Source organism: Oncorhynchus mykiss, chromosome 12, assembly GCF_057628025.1.
Source record: "Oncorhynchus mykiss isolate SJ-2025 chromosome 12, ASM5762802v1, whole genome shotgun sequence".
NCBI lineage: Eukaryota > Metazoa > Chordata > Actinopteri > Salmoniformes > Salmonidae > Oncorhynchus > Oncorhynchus mykiss.
This window is the reverse complement of record NC_143033.1, coordinates 69248667-69262323: the sequence shown is the minus strand read 5'-3', so window position 1 is coordinate 69262323 and position 13657 is coordinate 69248667. Positions and strand designations below refer to the sequence as shown.

The following is a 13657-nucleotide window of genomic DNA, read 5'->3' as shown; positions in this document are numbered from 1 at the left end:
GGAAACATTGATACATTAGGCCATGTATAGCCTAAGTCAATCACATAATTATTCAGAATAAAAAATGATTTACTCCTCGGAGTTGTGAATACATGATTACACAATAAATAAATACGTTAAAAAACAAATAAGTAAACATGTAAAAAGATATAGTTAGATATATGAAAAGATAAATAGATAAAAATAATAATAATAATAAAATAATACAAATATATATATATGTACACAACACAAACATAACGCTCATTGGCTACTTAATGTTGTGTCTAGTCTTTGTAGGTGTGTCAGCACCACTGTCCTTATGTCTTCCCAGCCGATTGCGCTGTAATCCTGCATAAATTAAATACACTTGTTAAGATTTGAGAATAGACACATGTTGTATCATCACATAAATACATCCAGATTTGGTGAATGTACTCTCTTTGTAAGACAAATGGATCAACCTACCTCGCGTTTCAAGTAATGCTTCAGGAACTTGAAGTGAAGGCTCATCTTTTTGTTCACTCTGTTGACAGATTTTGATAGTCTAGTTTTCATAGCCTTTACCTGTTAGAACCAAATACAAATCATTAATGTAATAATATGTTTTGATTAACATGTAACCACTTATATTATAATCAAGAAGGATAGTATAATATGTTCCTTTTTGCATTAATGTTAAGAGGCGAAAATCACAAATGACATACGCATTGGTCCAGCTCCGAGGTCTGGCGATAGAGGTCATTCATAAACTTGTCAACTCCTTTCTGGTCCCAGGCGGTGGACTCATATTTACCACTGCTGTACAATTTCTTTATAGCGTTCAGAGTATGCGAAATGAAGGCAATCTGTTCGTCAGCCTAGAAGAAGAGTGATTTGTATTAGTGTATGCCTTATGAATTGATGGCAAATAAAAAAAAACTATAGCAATTTTGTAAATTCGTTATAGCCTAATTAAATACAGTGCATTCGGAAAGTGTTCAGAACACTTCACTATCTGTACATTTTGTTACGTTACAGCCTTATTTTAAAATTTAATAAATATGATTTCATTCATCAATCTACACACAATAACCCATAATGACAAAGCCAAAACATGTTTTTAGACATTTTTGCTAATTTATGAAAATCAAAAAAAGTTTTTGCTTCTTCATTATGGGATATTGTGTGTACATTGATGATGATTTTTTATTTATTTGCAATCAATTTTAGAAATGATCTGTAACATAACAAAATGTGGAAAAGGTGAAGGGGTCTGAATGCTTCCCGAATTCAGTGTTTAATCCACTCTTAGAAAAAAAAGTTATGGATAGAACAAAACATTTTTTATGCATATTTCTTACCTTGAAATTATTGACTTGTCTGTATTGTTTGTCAGGGAAAGTGATCTGAGGTCCTCGAGAGACTTCATGACCCTGAGATGCCAAAAAATATAAACGAAATATTGCATTGTTATTACTGTATAAAAAGGAGTCAGGTCATTTAAATGAAACATAGAAGCTCATGAAATGTTGAAAAGATGACAAGAGTTCAATGACCAGGAACAAGTGAATAAACATGACCCTATATCCTACCATTTTCTGAAGCATCGTTATGGTGTTGTTGCTGAACACTTGGAACATGCTCGGAGACCGAGGCAGTGTCTTCATCCATGTGCATCCGATGGTTTTATTCCAGGTGCAAATCGTCATGACCAAGCACATCAAAAAGCTGATTGAACCCATTTTAGCGTAGGTCTACTGTAGTTCTCGGTCTGTCCGCTATCAAAGTTGATGCACTTCCGAAAGATAGACTTCTTCGTATAATTCCGACAAAAGTAAGTTGTCCGCAACGGATAAAGATATAACGTGTTCTTCCTGACTGATCAATACCAGTTCTGCCACCCAAGTTCTTCCATGCTCCAACCTGTGTCGATCCTTTATACAACGAGTCTGCAAGGTGTTCCAAAAGTGAAAGGTGGAAGTTCCCTTACACTTTCATACCTGAGTGTTGTTGTACGTGTGGAGAAAATGCATCGAAAGGACAGGTGCATCGCTCGAATAATTGTTACATCTTGAGCTATTTGCTATTTTATCATGAAATTTTGACCTTTCAACCAGGATTATTTTGATGAAAAAAATAAACATGTGAATCCATCGGACTATGGCCGAAATAAATATCACCATATAGAACAAATTTAGTTTGGCCTTTCACATCGAAATCCAAAGTATTTCATGTTTGAAAACGCAACACCTTTTCATTTGCACACAGAAACTTTGGTGTCAACTACGTTGTAACCACCTGCTCAAAGGGTAATTGTGGTTTGTGGACCCCAACTGTCTATGTAAAGATACAGATCAACCTTGTATGGGTTGTATGAATTACACACTCAACATTACTTTATTTCGTTTTAGAAACAGGTTTGGGTGGTCTGAAATATTTTGATAGACCCCCTTCTATATGCTCCCGGTTTTCAGAAAAAGACACTGGTAGCCTATGAAGTGCACAGGTAGAATTGACCTTGGGAATACTGCTTAAATTTGAGCCTATATTGCGGGGGCTTTTGAATCTGGGCCATTAGGAATGTGTGCGTATGATACTTCTTTCACGTAGATAATCTGTCTCTGTATTCAATAGTCTTGTCTTTAATGGGCTTGTAAATACATATTTTATTTATTCCTCCGGTTATGTAAGTTGATGGGACCTCTGCATCTATTACCTTTCCTCCCCAGCGACTGAAGAGTATAGGCTTTGTTTTAAGAGCGATTGGGACTCTCCATTGAACTATCATTCAAAATATAATAATGATTATGTTGCATAATATACAGTATATACTTTATATTATTAATAACTATATGAATAAACCATTTGTTACAGTGATAAAATGCCACAGTCATAATGATGTCTTGTCTAAAAGTGTATTCTCAAGGCGTTTTTTTTTTTTTTTTTTTTTTGGTATGGTATTATGGTAACATTTCATTGAGAAATTCGTCTTCATTAATCGGTTGATTCAGGTCACACATCTTTACAACATTGCTAGCATAATTTCTAACAAATATAAGCTGTGTGTGCGTGTGTTTATTCAAATATTATACACACTCTAGAAAAGGGTTCTATATAGAACCTTCAGGGGTGATATATATGAAACAATCAATAAAACCCTTTTTGGTTGTATCTAGAACTTTTTACTTATAAAGAACACTATTACTTATAAAACATGTTTTAATAAACTTATGCAAAATGTAACTACAACATGCTACCATGACACGTACATTCTTGGCATTTTTGTTAAATTCTTCTGAAAATGTCTCAGGATGCCCTCTATTTCAACTCTCAAGACCTCCCGTACGCACGAACTGATTTCTGAAAGAAAAAGCAGGAAACGAATATATTTTATTTTATTTTAAAATTAAACATGGCACACATAGGCTTACATCATAGGTATAGGGACCCCAAAACAAACAAAAAAGTAAACATAGGAGATGTTTTACCTCATGTGAAAGAAAGTCATCCAGCTGTTTGAAGTAGTTCTTCACCTTGTCTCCAATGCGAGGGTTAAGCAGGTGGTTACAACGTAGTTGACACCAAAGTTTCTGTGTGCAAATGAAAAGGTGTTGCGTTTTCAAACATTAAATACTTTGGTTTTCGAAGTGAAAGGCCAAACTAAATTTGTTCTATATGGTGATATTTATTTAGGCCGTAGTCCGATGGATTCACATGATTATTTATTCTAATCAAAAAATATCCTGGTTGAAAGGCAAATATTTCATCATAAAAAAACTAATGTCTTAAGATGTAACAATTCTTCGAGAGATGCACCTGTCCTTTCCGTGCATTTTCAACAACAACACTCAGGTATGAAAGTGTAAGGGAACTTCCACCTTTCAGTTTTGGAATACCTTGACTACTCTTGTATAAAGGATCGACACAGGTTGGAGCATGGCAGAACTTGAGTATTCGAGAAATTGATTATTCAGGAAGAACACTTTATCTCTTTATCTGTTGCGGAAAACTTACTTTTGTCGGAATAAAACGAAGAAGTCTATCTTTCGGAAGTGCATCAAGGTTGATTGCGAACAGACCGAGAACTACAGTAGACCTACGCTAAAATGGGTTCAATCAGCTTTTGGATGTGCTTGGTCATGACGATTTGCACCTGGAATAAAACCATCGGATGCACGTGGATGAGGACACTGCCCCGGTCTCCGAGCATGTTCCAAGTGTTTAGCAACAACACCATAACGATGCTTAAGAAAATGGTAGGTTATAGGGTCATGTTTATTCACTTGTTCCTGGTCATTGAGCTCATGTCAATAATTCAACATTTCATGAGCTGCTATGTTTCATTTAAATTACCTGACTCCTTTTTGTACAGTAATACTAATGCAATATTTTTTGGCAATACAGGGTCATGAAGTCTCTCGAGAACCTCAGATCACATTCCCTGACAATCAATACAGACAAGTCAATAATTTCAAGGCAAGAAATATGCATAAAAAATGTATTGTTCTATCCATAAATGGTTTTTCTAAGATTGGATTAAACACTGAATTCGGAAAGTATTCAGACCCCTTCACCTTTTCCACAATTTGTTACGTTACAGACAATTTCTAAAACGGCAAAAACAGTCTTTTGTTTTTAATAAATTAGCAAAAATTTCGAACAACATGTTTTGGCTTGGTCATTATGGGTTATTGTGTGTAGATTGATGAATGAAATCATATTTATTACATTTTAAAATAAGTCTGTAACGTAACACAGATAGTGAAGGGTTCTGAACAATTACCGAATGCACTCTATATAATTAGGTTATAACGAATTTACAAAATTGCTATAATTTTTTGTTATTTGCCATCAATTCATAAGGCATATACTAATACAAATCACTCTTCTTCTAGGCTGACGAACAGATTGCCTTCATTTCGCATACTCTGAACGCTATAAAGAAATTGTACAGCAGTGGTAAATATGAGTCCACCGCCTGGGACCAGAAAGGAGTTGACAAGTTTATGAATGACCTCTATCGCCAGACCTCGGAGCTGGACCAATGCGTATGTCATTTGTGATTTTCGCCTCTTAACATTAATGCAAAACGGAAAACATTATCATATTCTATTAGATGATAATATAAGTAGTTACATGTTAATCAAATCATAATATTAAATGAATTATTTGTATTTTGTTCTATCAGTTAAAGGCTATGAAAACTAGACTATCAAAATCTGTCAAAAGAGTGAACAAAAAGATGAGCCTTCACTTCAAGTTCCTGAAGCATTACTTGAAACGCGAGGTAGGTTGATCCATTTGTCTTACAAAGAGAGTACATTCACCAAATCTGGATGTTTTTATGTGATGATACAACATGTGTCTATTCTAAAATCTAAACAAGTGTATTTCGTTTATGCAGGAATACAGCGCAAGCGGCTGGGAAGACATAAGGACAGTGGTGCTGGCACACCTACAAAGACTAGACACAACATTAAGTAGCCAATGAGCGTTATGTTTGTGTTGTGTACATATTATTTATTTATATATCTATTTATCTATTCATATATCTTACTATTTATTTACATGTTTACTAGTTTGTTTTTTTAACGTATTTATTTATTGTCTAATAATGTATTCACAACTTCTGGAGTAAATCATTTTTTTCACTGAATAATTTTGTGATTGACCTAGGCAATACATAGCCTAATGTATCAATGTTTCCGTGTATTTCTTTTGAATACATGAAGGCCATTGCATACTGTATTTATTATTGCAACCTGATAGGAAATGTTTGTTATTGTAATAATGAAATATATTAAAATTAAATAAATGTGCCCTCTACAGCTGTAATCTTTTTTAATCAAATAAATTGTAATTTATCGCATACACACATTTAGCAGATATTTTAACGGCTGTAGCTATATGCTTGTTATTCTAGCTCTACCACTGCAGTAATATCTGACAATACAAAACAATACACACACATCTAAAAGAAAATGAATGGACATAAGAAACATAGAAATATGTCGGAGTCCGGAATATATATACACAGTACCAGTCAAAAGTTTGGACACACCTCAGGGTTTTTCTTTATCTTTACTATTTTATACATTGCAGAATAATAGTGAAGACATCAACACTATGAAATAACACATATGGAATTATGTATTAACCAAAAAAGTGTTAAACAAATAAAAATATATGTTATATTTGAGATTCTTAAAAGTATCCACCCAGCTTTGATGTCAGCTTTGCACACTCTTGGCATTCTCTGAACCAGCTTCAGGAGGTAGTCACCAGTTGTCACCAGTCATTCAGTTGTGTTGTGACAAGGTAGGGGTGGTATACTGAACATGGCACTATTTGCTAAAATACCAAGTCCATATTATGTCAGGAACAGCTCAAATAAGCAAAGAGAAATGACAGTCCATCATTACTTTAAGACATGAATGTCAGTCAATGCAGAACATTTCAAGAACTTTGAATGTTTATTCAAGTGCAGTTGCAAAAACCATAAAGCGCTATGATGAAACTGGCTCTCGTGAGGACAGCCACAGGAAAGGAAGACACAGAGTTACATCTGCTGCAGAGGAGAAGTTCATTTGTTTTACCAGCTTCAGAAATGGCAGCCCAAATAAATGCTTCACAGAGTTCATGTAACAGACACATCTCAACATCAAGTGTTCAGGGGAGACTGCTAGAGTCAGTCCTTCATGGTCGAATTGCTGCAAAGGAAACACTACTTGTGTGTGTGTGGGGGGGGGGAATGTATTTACATTATGGTCAGTATGTGGATAGAATTATTAACTTTTCTGGAAACCTTGCTTTGTCATTATGGGGTATTGTGTCAAGATTGAAGAAGATTCTTAAAGAAATCATAGACATTTAGGCTATGTTTTATAAGTTTGAACAGCACAGTATGGAATGGCACAGTTCAATACAATAGAGCACAGTAGAGTACAATAGCGTATAGGATAGTACAGTACAGTAGATATTCATTCAGTACAGTACAGTATAGTTTAATTCAGTAGAGTACAGTACAGTTTAGTAAATTAGTGTAAAGTAGGCTACAATCTACTGTGCTGCACTCTATTGGACGTTACTTTCCTTTCCTTTACTGTACTGTACACTGTACTGTAATGAACTGTGCTCTACTGTACTCTTCTGTATTGTACTGTACTGTACAATCCACTAAAATGAACTGGACTGTACTACACTCCACTGTAATGATTTGTACTCTGCTGTTCTCTACTGTACTGTGCTGTCCAAATTTATCCATGGACAATGAAATTAAAAATCAAACCAAAATCTGACCAAATAAAGAAGACCTGTCCAGACAACACCGTTGTGGGTAGGCACGATGCATCCTGTACACATTGGGAAGATGCAGTTTCGACATTGTTTGCTCATTGACGTCTTAAACATTCTAAATTATACAGTTCCACATCGTTGATATGTCGGCTAGACATCCAAATTTGTCTTGATGTCTTGGCGACGTCTTCCCAGTATGCAAACGCTCTCAAAACTACATATTCCCAATTCGATACGTCAGCCAAAGGTGTCTTTGATTACTGGAGAGAACAGGCTTTGTATATTATGAATTAATCCCAATATTATATAGAAAAAGGGATAAATGAACCTTGTATAGTCAAAAACTTGCCTAGCACTATGACACACACACACACACACACACACACACTCACACACACACACACAACAGTAGAATAGCCCTGTCAAAACGATTGACTCTGTTGGAAAAATATGCCTGATATCGTAACCTATACCAAGGAACTATTGTCACATGTTATTTTTCATTTCCCCTTGTAATAAAAACGACAAATAGAAAGTTCCAACAAATCATGTTGTCGTTGCTTGTCAACGTTGCATCACCAGCAGTCAACAGTAGGGTGAAAGTTGGTTACGTCATTGTGAAAATGAAAGTTGAGAGATGTGGGTATTGACGCCGACGTCTCCCATTCCCTTTTCATTTGTAGCGCAACAGCAGAGGACTACGGAACAATATTTCGGACTAACTTTGAACGAAACCCACTAAATGAATGTCTTATGTGGCTACATTTCTTAAGACGTGTCGGTTTAATTTCGACTTCGACGATTTTGTTAGACTTTTTGTTTTTGGTTCAAGCGAAGTTATTAGCAGTTGAAAGCAAAGCTCGCGAATAGCCTATTCTCGCTATAGTAATAGTCTAGCCGATATCTAAATTGAATAATCTTATATTGTGGTTCAACTATAATTTAAAGCTGATTTCAAGGAGAATGTGTATAGATTTACTTGGATTTGTTCGTCCAGGACACGGAGCGGGCACGGAATTCTTATTGCTGCAGGCGCTAGTCTGGAAAATGAAAGTCCCCGCCTCCGGTAGGTTGATCAGGGGAAATTCTCTATACAGCTTTCCCTTTCCCAATTCCACATAAAACTACTTAACACACCCAAGATGTTCAAACTTATCTGGAACACTAATAGCGAAACAAACTGCTATTTACAATGTATACAATGCAGAGTTGGACTTGTATTTTTCTTATTATTTGCAGTATGCCGAGCGTGTGTCATTGCTGTGACTGGATCCGACACCACTCCGGTCACTTGAGCGCAGAATACATTTCCCTGCTGGACCAGATGGTGAGTTATCAGCAAGCACACTGTAAGATGAGACTGAATGCATGTATTAAGGACAGCAAAACAGCCAACCAAGTAAAATAGTCATACGTTTCATGTTTAGCATCTGTGTTAGAAAACTGTTAGCCTATATTTGAATATACATAGTAAAAGGGCGCTAAGGCTATAATGACAGCGAGATCAAATCAAATCGAAACAAATGTATTTATATAGCCCTTCGTACATCAGCTGATATCTCAATGTGCTGTACAGAAACCCAGCCTAAACCCCCAAATAGCAAGCAATGCAGGTGAAGAAGCACTGTGGCTAGGAAAAACTCCCTAGAAAGGCCAAAACCTAGGAAGAAACCTAGAGAGGAACCAGGCTATGAGGGGGGGGGGGGGGGGGGGGGGCAGTCTTCTTCTGGCTGTGCCTGTTGGAGATTATAACAGAACATGGCCAAGATGTTCATAAATGACCACCATGGTCAAATAATAATAATCACAGTAGTTGTCGAGGGTGCAGCAAGTCAGCACCTCAGGAGTAAATGTCCGTTGGCTTTTCATAGCCGATCATTAAGGGTATCTCTACCACTCCTGCTGTCTTTAGAGAGTTAAAAACAGCAGGTCTTGGACAGGTAGCACATCCGGTGAACAGGTCAGGATTCCATAGCCACAGGCAGAACAGTTGAAACTGGAGCAACAGCACGGCCAGGTGGACTGGGGACAGCAAGGAGTCATCATGCCAGGTAGTCCTGAGGCATGGTCCTAGGGCTCAGGTCCTCCGAGAGAGAGAAAGAAAGAGAGAATTAGAGAGAGCATACTTAAATTCACACAGGACACCAGATAAGACAGGAGAAGTACTCCAGATATAACAAACTGACCCTAGCCCCCCGACACATGAACTACGGCAGCATAAATACTGGAGGCTGAGACAGGAGGGGTCAGGAGACACTGTGGCCCCATCCAATGATACCCCCGGACAGGGCCAAACAGGAAGGATATTTGACACGTGACTCAACATACTATATTGATTGTTTTCCATGGAGGAGATATCACAAAGCAGAATGCCCCAGTCTTTTCCCCAACATCACTTTACAGACCCATAGATGATGCCGAGGTAAAGGCTAGAATCTTTACTAATCATGTTCTGATATGCTTTGGTATTGCGTTCTTGACCCAATGTTATTTTGATGCCCTAACGGAAGCCTATACTGTTTCTAATCTTCTATTTATATCTTCTTGTGTATGTTTAGGACAAAGTCAAATTCCATCTATAAAATCACAAAACTGTTTGATGGGAATATGAAGTCTGTCACCTGGGACAAGAAAAACCTGGACGATTTCCTCAACATTCTCGAACGCCAATTTGAAAACCTTCATTCCTGTGTAAGTAACGGGTCTATTTAAAGTATAATCTCTGTTTTGGTCAGGGCTCTCCAACCCCATTCTTGGAGAGTTACCTTCCTGTATGTTTTCGCTCCAACCCGAGTTGTAACTAACCTGATTCCGTTTATCAACCACCTAATTAATTAGGTGTGATAGATTAGGGTTGGAGTGAAAACCTACAGGAAGGTAGTTCTCCAGGGACAGGGTTGGATGGTGCTTTACCCTCACCGTTCATGGTGTGTTATCCTCATGTAAGTTTTTGCTCCAACCCCAGTTGTTACTAACCTGATTCAGTTTCTTTAAAAAAAATGTGGGTTCTGGGGAAATACAGTGGGGAGAACTAGTATTTGATACACTGACGATTTGGCAGATTTTCCTACTTACAAAGCATGTAGAGGTCTGTAATTTTTATCATAGGTACACTTCAAATGTGAGATACGGAATCTAAAACAAAAATCCAGAAAATCACATTGTATGATTTTTAAGTAATTCATTTGCATTTTATTGCATGACATAAGTATTTGATCACATCACATCACACATCACAATCACTTTTTCGTTGTTACATTTACTCAATCCAAATTACTTTGGGGTTTCATCGTTTCAGGCCAACAGTACCTGGGAGGTTGTTCGAAATGAAATTGTGTGGATATTCAAGAACTTACAGATTCTACTCGAGTCTATGCACCAGAAATGAGCAGATGTAATTTATTTATTTCATACCATGACTGGAGGCTGCCGAAATAAACCTGTTGACCCATTTAACATAATTTGTAATTAACTGACTGCACAAATACAGTGAAATTCATGTCAAGTTTTAAAATAATAATGAATTAGTTGATTGGCCAACAATCTTGAACAATCAATGCCATGATCAGATAGTTCATCGTTACATGGTAACCTAATATAAAGGCTTAACATAAAATCTGCATAATCAGAAACCTACACCTCCAATTACACCTCGTTTATTCAGATTAAGATAGCTGACGTTGCCACCGATATCTGTTCCTTTCTGTATGTTTTCAGACATCTAAATTCCCGTATGTTGTGAAAACAGTATGTCACACACTGCGGTCGCACCTAAACGACTCTTATCTGTAGACACAGACTTATGACTAAGTCACTTAAGATTAGCCTGTATCAGCAAAGTACTAACATATAACAATGGACAATTCTCTAAGTAAAAACAGCATAGTAAGTCTAATTAAACAGCACAGTAAAATCATGAATTTTACATTTCCACCACATAATGACGCAGTATAACAGTGGCGTACAGAACGGCATTTCATAAATAACAATTTGTGGCTCCTTGTCATGGATGGGCTATTGCAACAGACGACCAAAATGGGTTCTACTCCTACCAGCTAAAAGCATGAAGTGGCTCTAGTGGGAAGGCAATCACGAAAACTGGACAATTGAGAAGTGGAAAAAGGTTGCTTTGTCTGATGAATCCCGGTTCCTTTTGCATCATGCTGATGGTAGTCAGGATTGGTGTACCTAATAAACTCACCGCTGAGTGTATTTTATATGTTGATTACTGTGAGGGTGGGGGCATCTCTAAATATAATGTCCAAAAGAATAAAACAATATTATCATTATTTTTTCTTATTGCTTAATATGTCATTATTTGTTGTTGTTTTTATAAATATTTTACCACTTTCCACAATGTTTGTGTTGTGTCATTAATTCTTATTAAACAAAGGTCCAAAGTGATGTTTTGATTTAGAGCTCTACACTTTAGTGGGATTCACACTAAAATGTTAAATAGTGCTTCCCTCTGGTGGACAGTTGGGGTACGTGAATATCCATGACTAATTCCCTAAATTTAACCTAATAATCCTAACCTGGTACGTTAATTAGCCTAATCTGCTGCGTATTTTCGGTTAACCTGCTACGAGAAGTCGAATCTGACGTTAATTTAGCCATAGCTGGATCCCTTCTAGCCATGACCCTGTCCCACGTGCAGTTATACAAAATAACAGAGGACTTTAATCTGTATATTAGCTCGCTGACAGTGAGCATTTAGCAGTCATTGTTCATGTCATTTTATTTGGCCTATAGAAACTGTAATAAAACACCTTCATTACATTGTATCTAGCTCTAAATCAGGTCCACAATAAATTGTTTGAATTACCTTTTTGTACTCCAATGTCAATTTGTTTCACAACAAATAATGTAATGCCATGGATGCTACATGTAGTACATTAATATAACTGCAGTGGAGAAGCTGTGTGGAGTCCAACTATTATAATCATGTTCTTCTTTCTGTAACAGTGTAGCTATGCAGATAGTTACACTTTCCATCCCTTGGGAGAGGGGATATAAAAAAGTATGCCTTTGTAACGGATGTGAAACGGCTAGCTTAGTTAGCGGTGTGCGCTAAATAGCGTTTCAATCAGTGACGTCACTTGCTCTGAGACTTTGAAGTAGTTGTTCCCCTTGCTCTGCAAGGGCCGTGGCTTTTGTGGAGCGATGGGTAACGATGCTTAGTGGGTGACTGTTGTTGATGTGTGCAGAGGGTCCCTGGTTCGCGCCCGGGTATGGGCGAGGGGACGGTTTAAAGTTATACTGTTACACCTTTAAACGCTTATACTGTAGGCTGTCAAGCCTACCCTCAAAAATATAAAATGAATATACAAAACATAGATAGGTTACTGTGTTGAATACATTGCGTGAAGGGCACTGTGTATCTGCACACAGAAGACAAGATCACAAAATGTCGTCAAACGCTATGCAAGGTGGAGGAATGGAATTTCCCATTCTCTTTCACTTTCCCCACTTGAACTTTCCATGTTTTACATATTACCTCATCCATGGCATATCAATGAGGGAGGCTATGAAGGTAGGGTAGGTAGCCGACCGTTTAGAAGTAGTGTTCAGGGATTTATCAACTCACCGGACACATGGCCACTCTTAACAGAAATAACAAATTGTGGCTCCTTGTCATGTGTTAGTCGAGTTCTGTGTGTAATTGTTCTTTACCCGGTTGTGTATGCTAAATGCAGTGACCGAAAAGAGCAAATGCATTATCTTTCTCAAACTTGCCAGACCCTCAATGATCTTTCCATGGTTGGTCAATTTCTTTAACCTGTAACAAATTGACCATATAGGCAGAGACATATTTAGAAATATGGCTCTGAATATAGGCTGTAGCATACATGTGATATCACAATTTAAATATTATAGTTGAAAATTGATTATTGGAGCTTAATTCATTAATATATTTATTTTATACAATTATATTTTTTCTGAAATTGATTACAATTAAATAATAAATCATCATCAGTCTACACACAATACCCCATAATGATAAATCAAAAACTGTTTTTTGTTTTGAAAAATTAGAAAAAATGTCTAAAAACATGTTTTGGCTTGGTCATTATGGGTTATTGTGTTTAGATTGGTGAAACAAATAATATTTCATCCATTTTATAATAAGGCTGTAATGTAACAAAATGCGAAGTAGTGAAGGGTTCTGAACACTTCCCGAATGTACTGTAAATAAATAGGTTATAACGAATATGCAATTTGCTATAATTTTCTGATATTTGCCCTCAAATCACTCTTCTTCTAGGCTGACGAACAGATTGCCTTCATTTCGCATACTCTGAACGCTATAAAGAAATTGTACAGCAGTGGTAAATATGAGTCCACCGCCTGGGACCAGAAAGGAGTTGACAAGTTTATGAATGACCTCTATCGCCAGACC

General features: G+C 36.9%; 2 protein-coding genes, 1 long non-coding RNA gene and 1 pseudogene across 4 annotated transcripts in view; 2 read left to right on the top strand and 2 right to left on the bottom strand.

Moving 5' to 3' along the window:
• Positions 1 to 243: 243 nt before the first annotated feature.
• Positions 244 to 1703, bottom strand: LOC110538049 (interferon a3). Its single transcript, XM_021624611.3, has 5 exons — positions 1554 to 1703; positions 1323 to 1394; positions 687 to 839; positions 448 to 546; positions 244 to 330 (listed from the first exon to the last, which is right to left on the bottom strand). The coding sequence occupies exons 1-5, from the start codon at positions 1701 to 1703 to the stop codon at positions 244 to 246; spliced, it is 561 nt and encodes a 186-aa protein (XP_021480286.2).
• Positions 1704 to 3018: 1315 nt separating this feature from the next.
• LOC149979349 (uncharacterized) lies at positions 3019 to 3518 on the bottom strand. Its single transcript, XR_016485202.1, has 2 exons — positions 3450 to 3518; positions 3019 to 3321 (listed from the first exon to the last, which is right to left on the bottom strand). It is a non-coding gene; the product is annotated as an uncharacterized LOC149979349 (long non-coding RNA).
• Positions 3519 to 4067: 549 nt separating this feature from the next.
• LOC110538048 (interferon a3) lies at positions 4068 to 5482 on the top strand. Its single transcript, XM_021624610.3, has 5 exons — positions 4068 to 4217; positions 4366 to 4437; positions 4857 to 5009; positions 5150 to 5248; positions 5366 to 5482. Exons 1-5 carry the CDS (start codon positions 4068 to 4070, stop codon positions 5450 to 5452), a joined length of 561 nt encoding a protein of 186 aa, XP_021480285.2. The 3' UTR covers positions 5453 to 5482.
• A 2392-nt stretch (positions 5483 to 7874) lies between these two features.
• The window catches only part of LOC149979348 (interferon a3-like), a 209741-nt pseudogene continuing 203958 nt past the window's right edge, over positions 7875 to 13657 (top strand). Inside the window, exons 1-4 of the transcript XR_016485201.1 lie at positions 7875 to 8323; positions 8497 to 8588; positions 9609 to 9706; positions 9823 to 9952. The product of XR_016485201.1 is annotated as an interferon a3-like (transcript). The remainder of the gene's footprint in view (positions 8324 to 8496; positions 8589 to 9608; positions 9707 to 9822; positions 9953 to 13657) is intronic.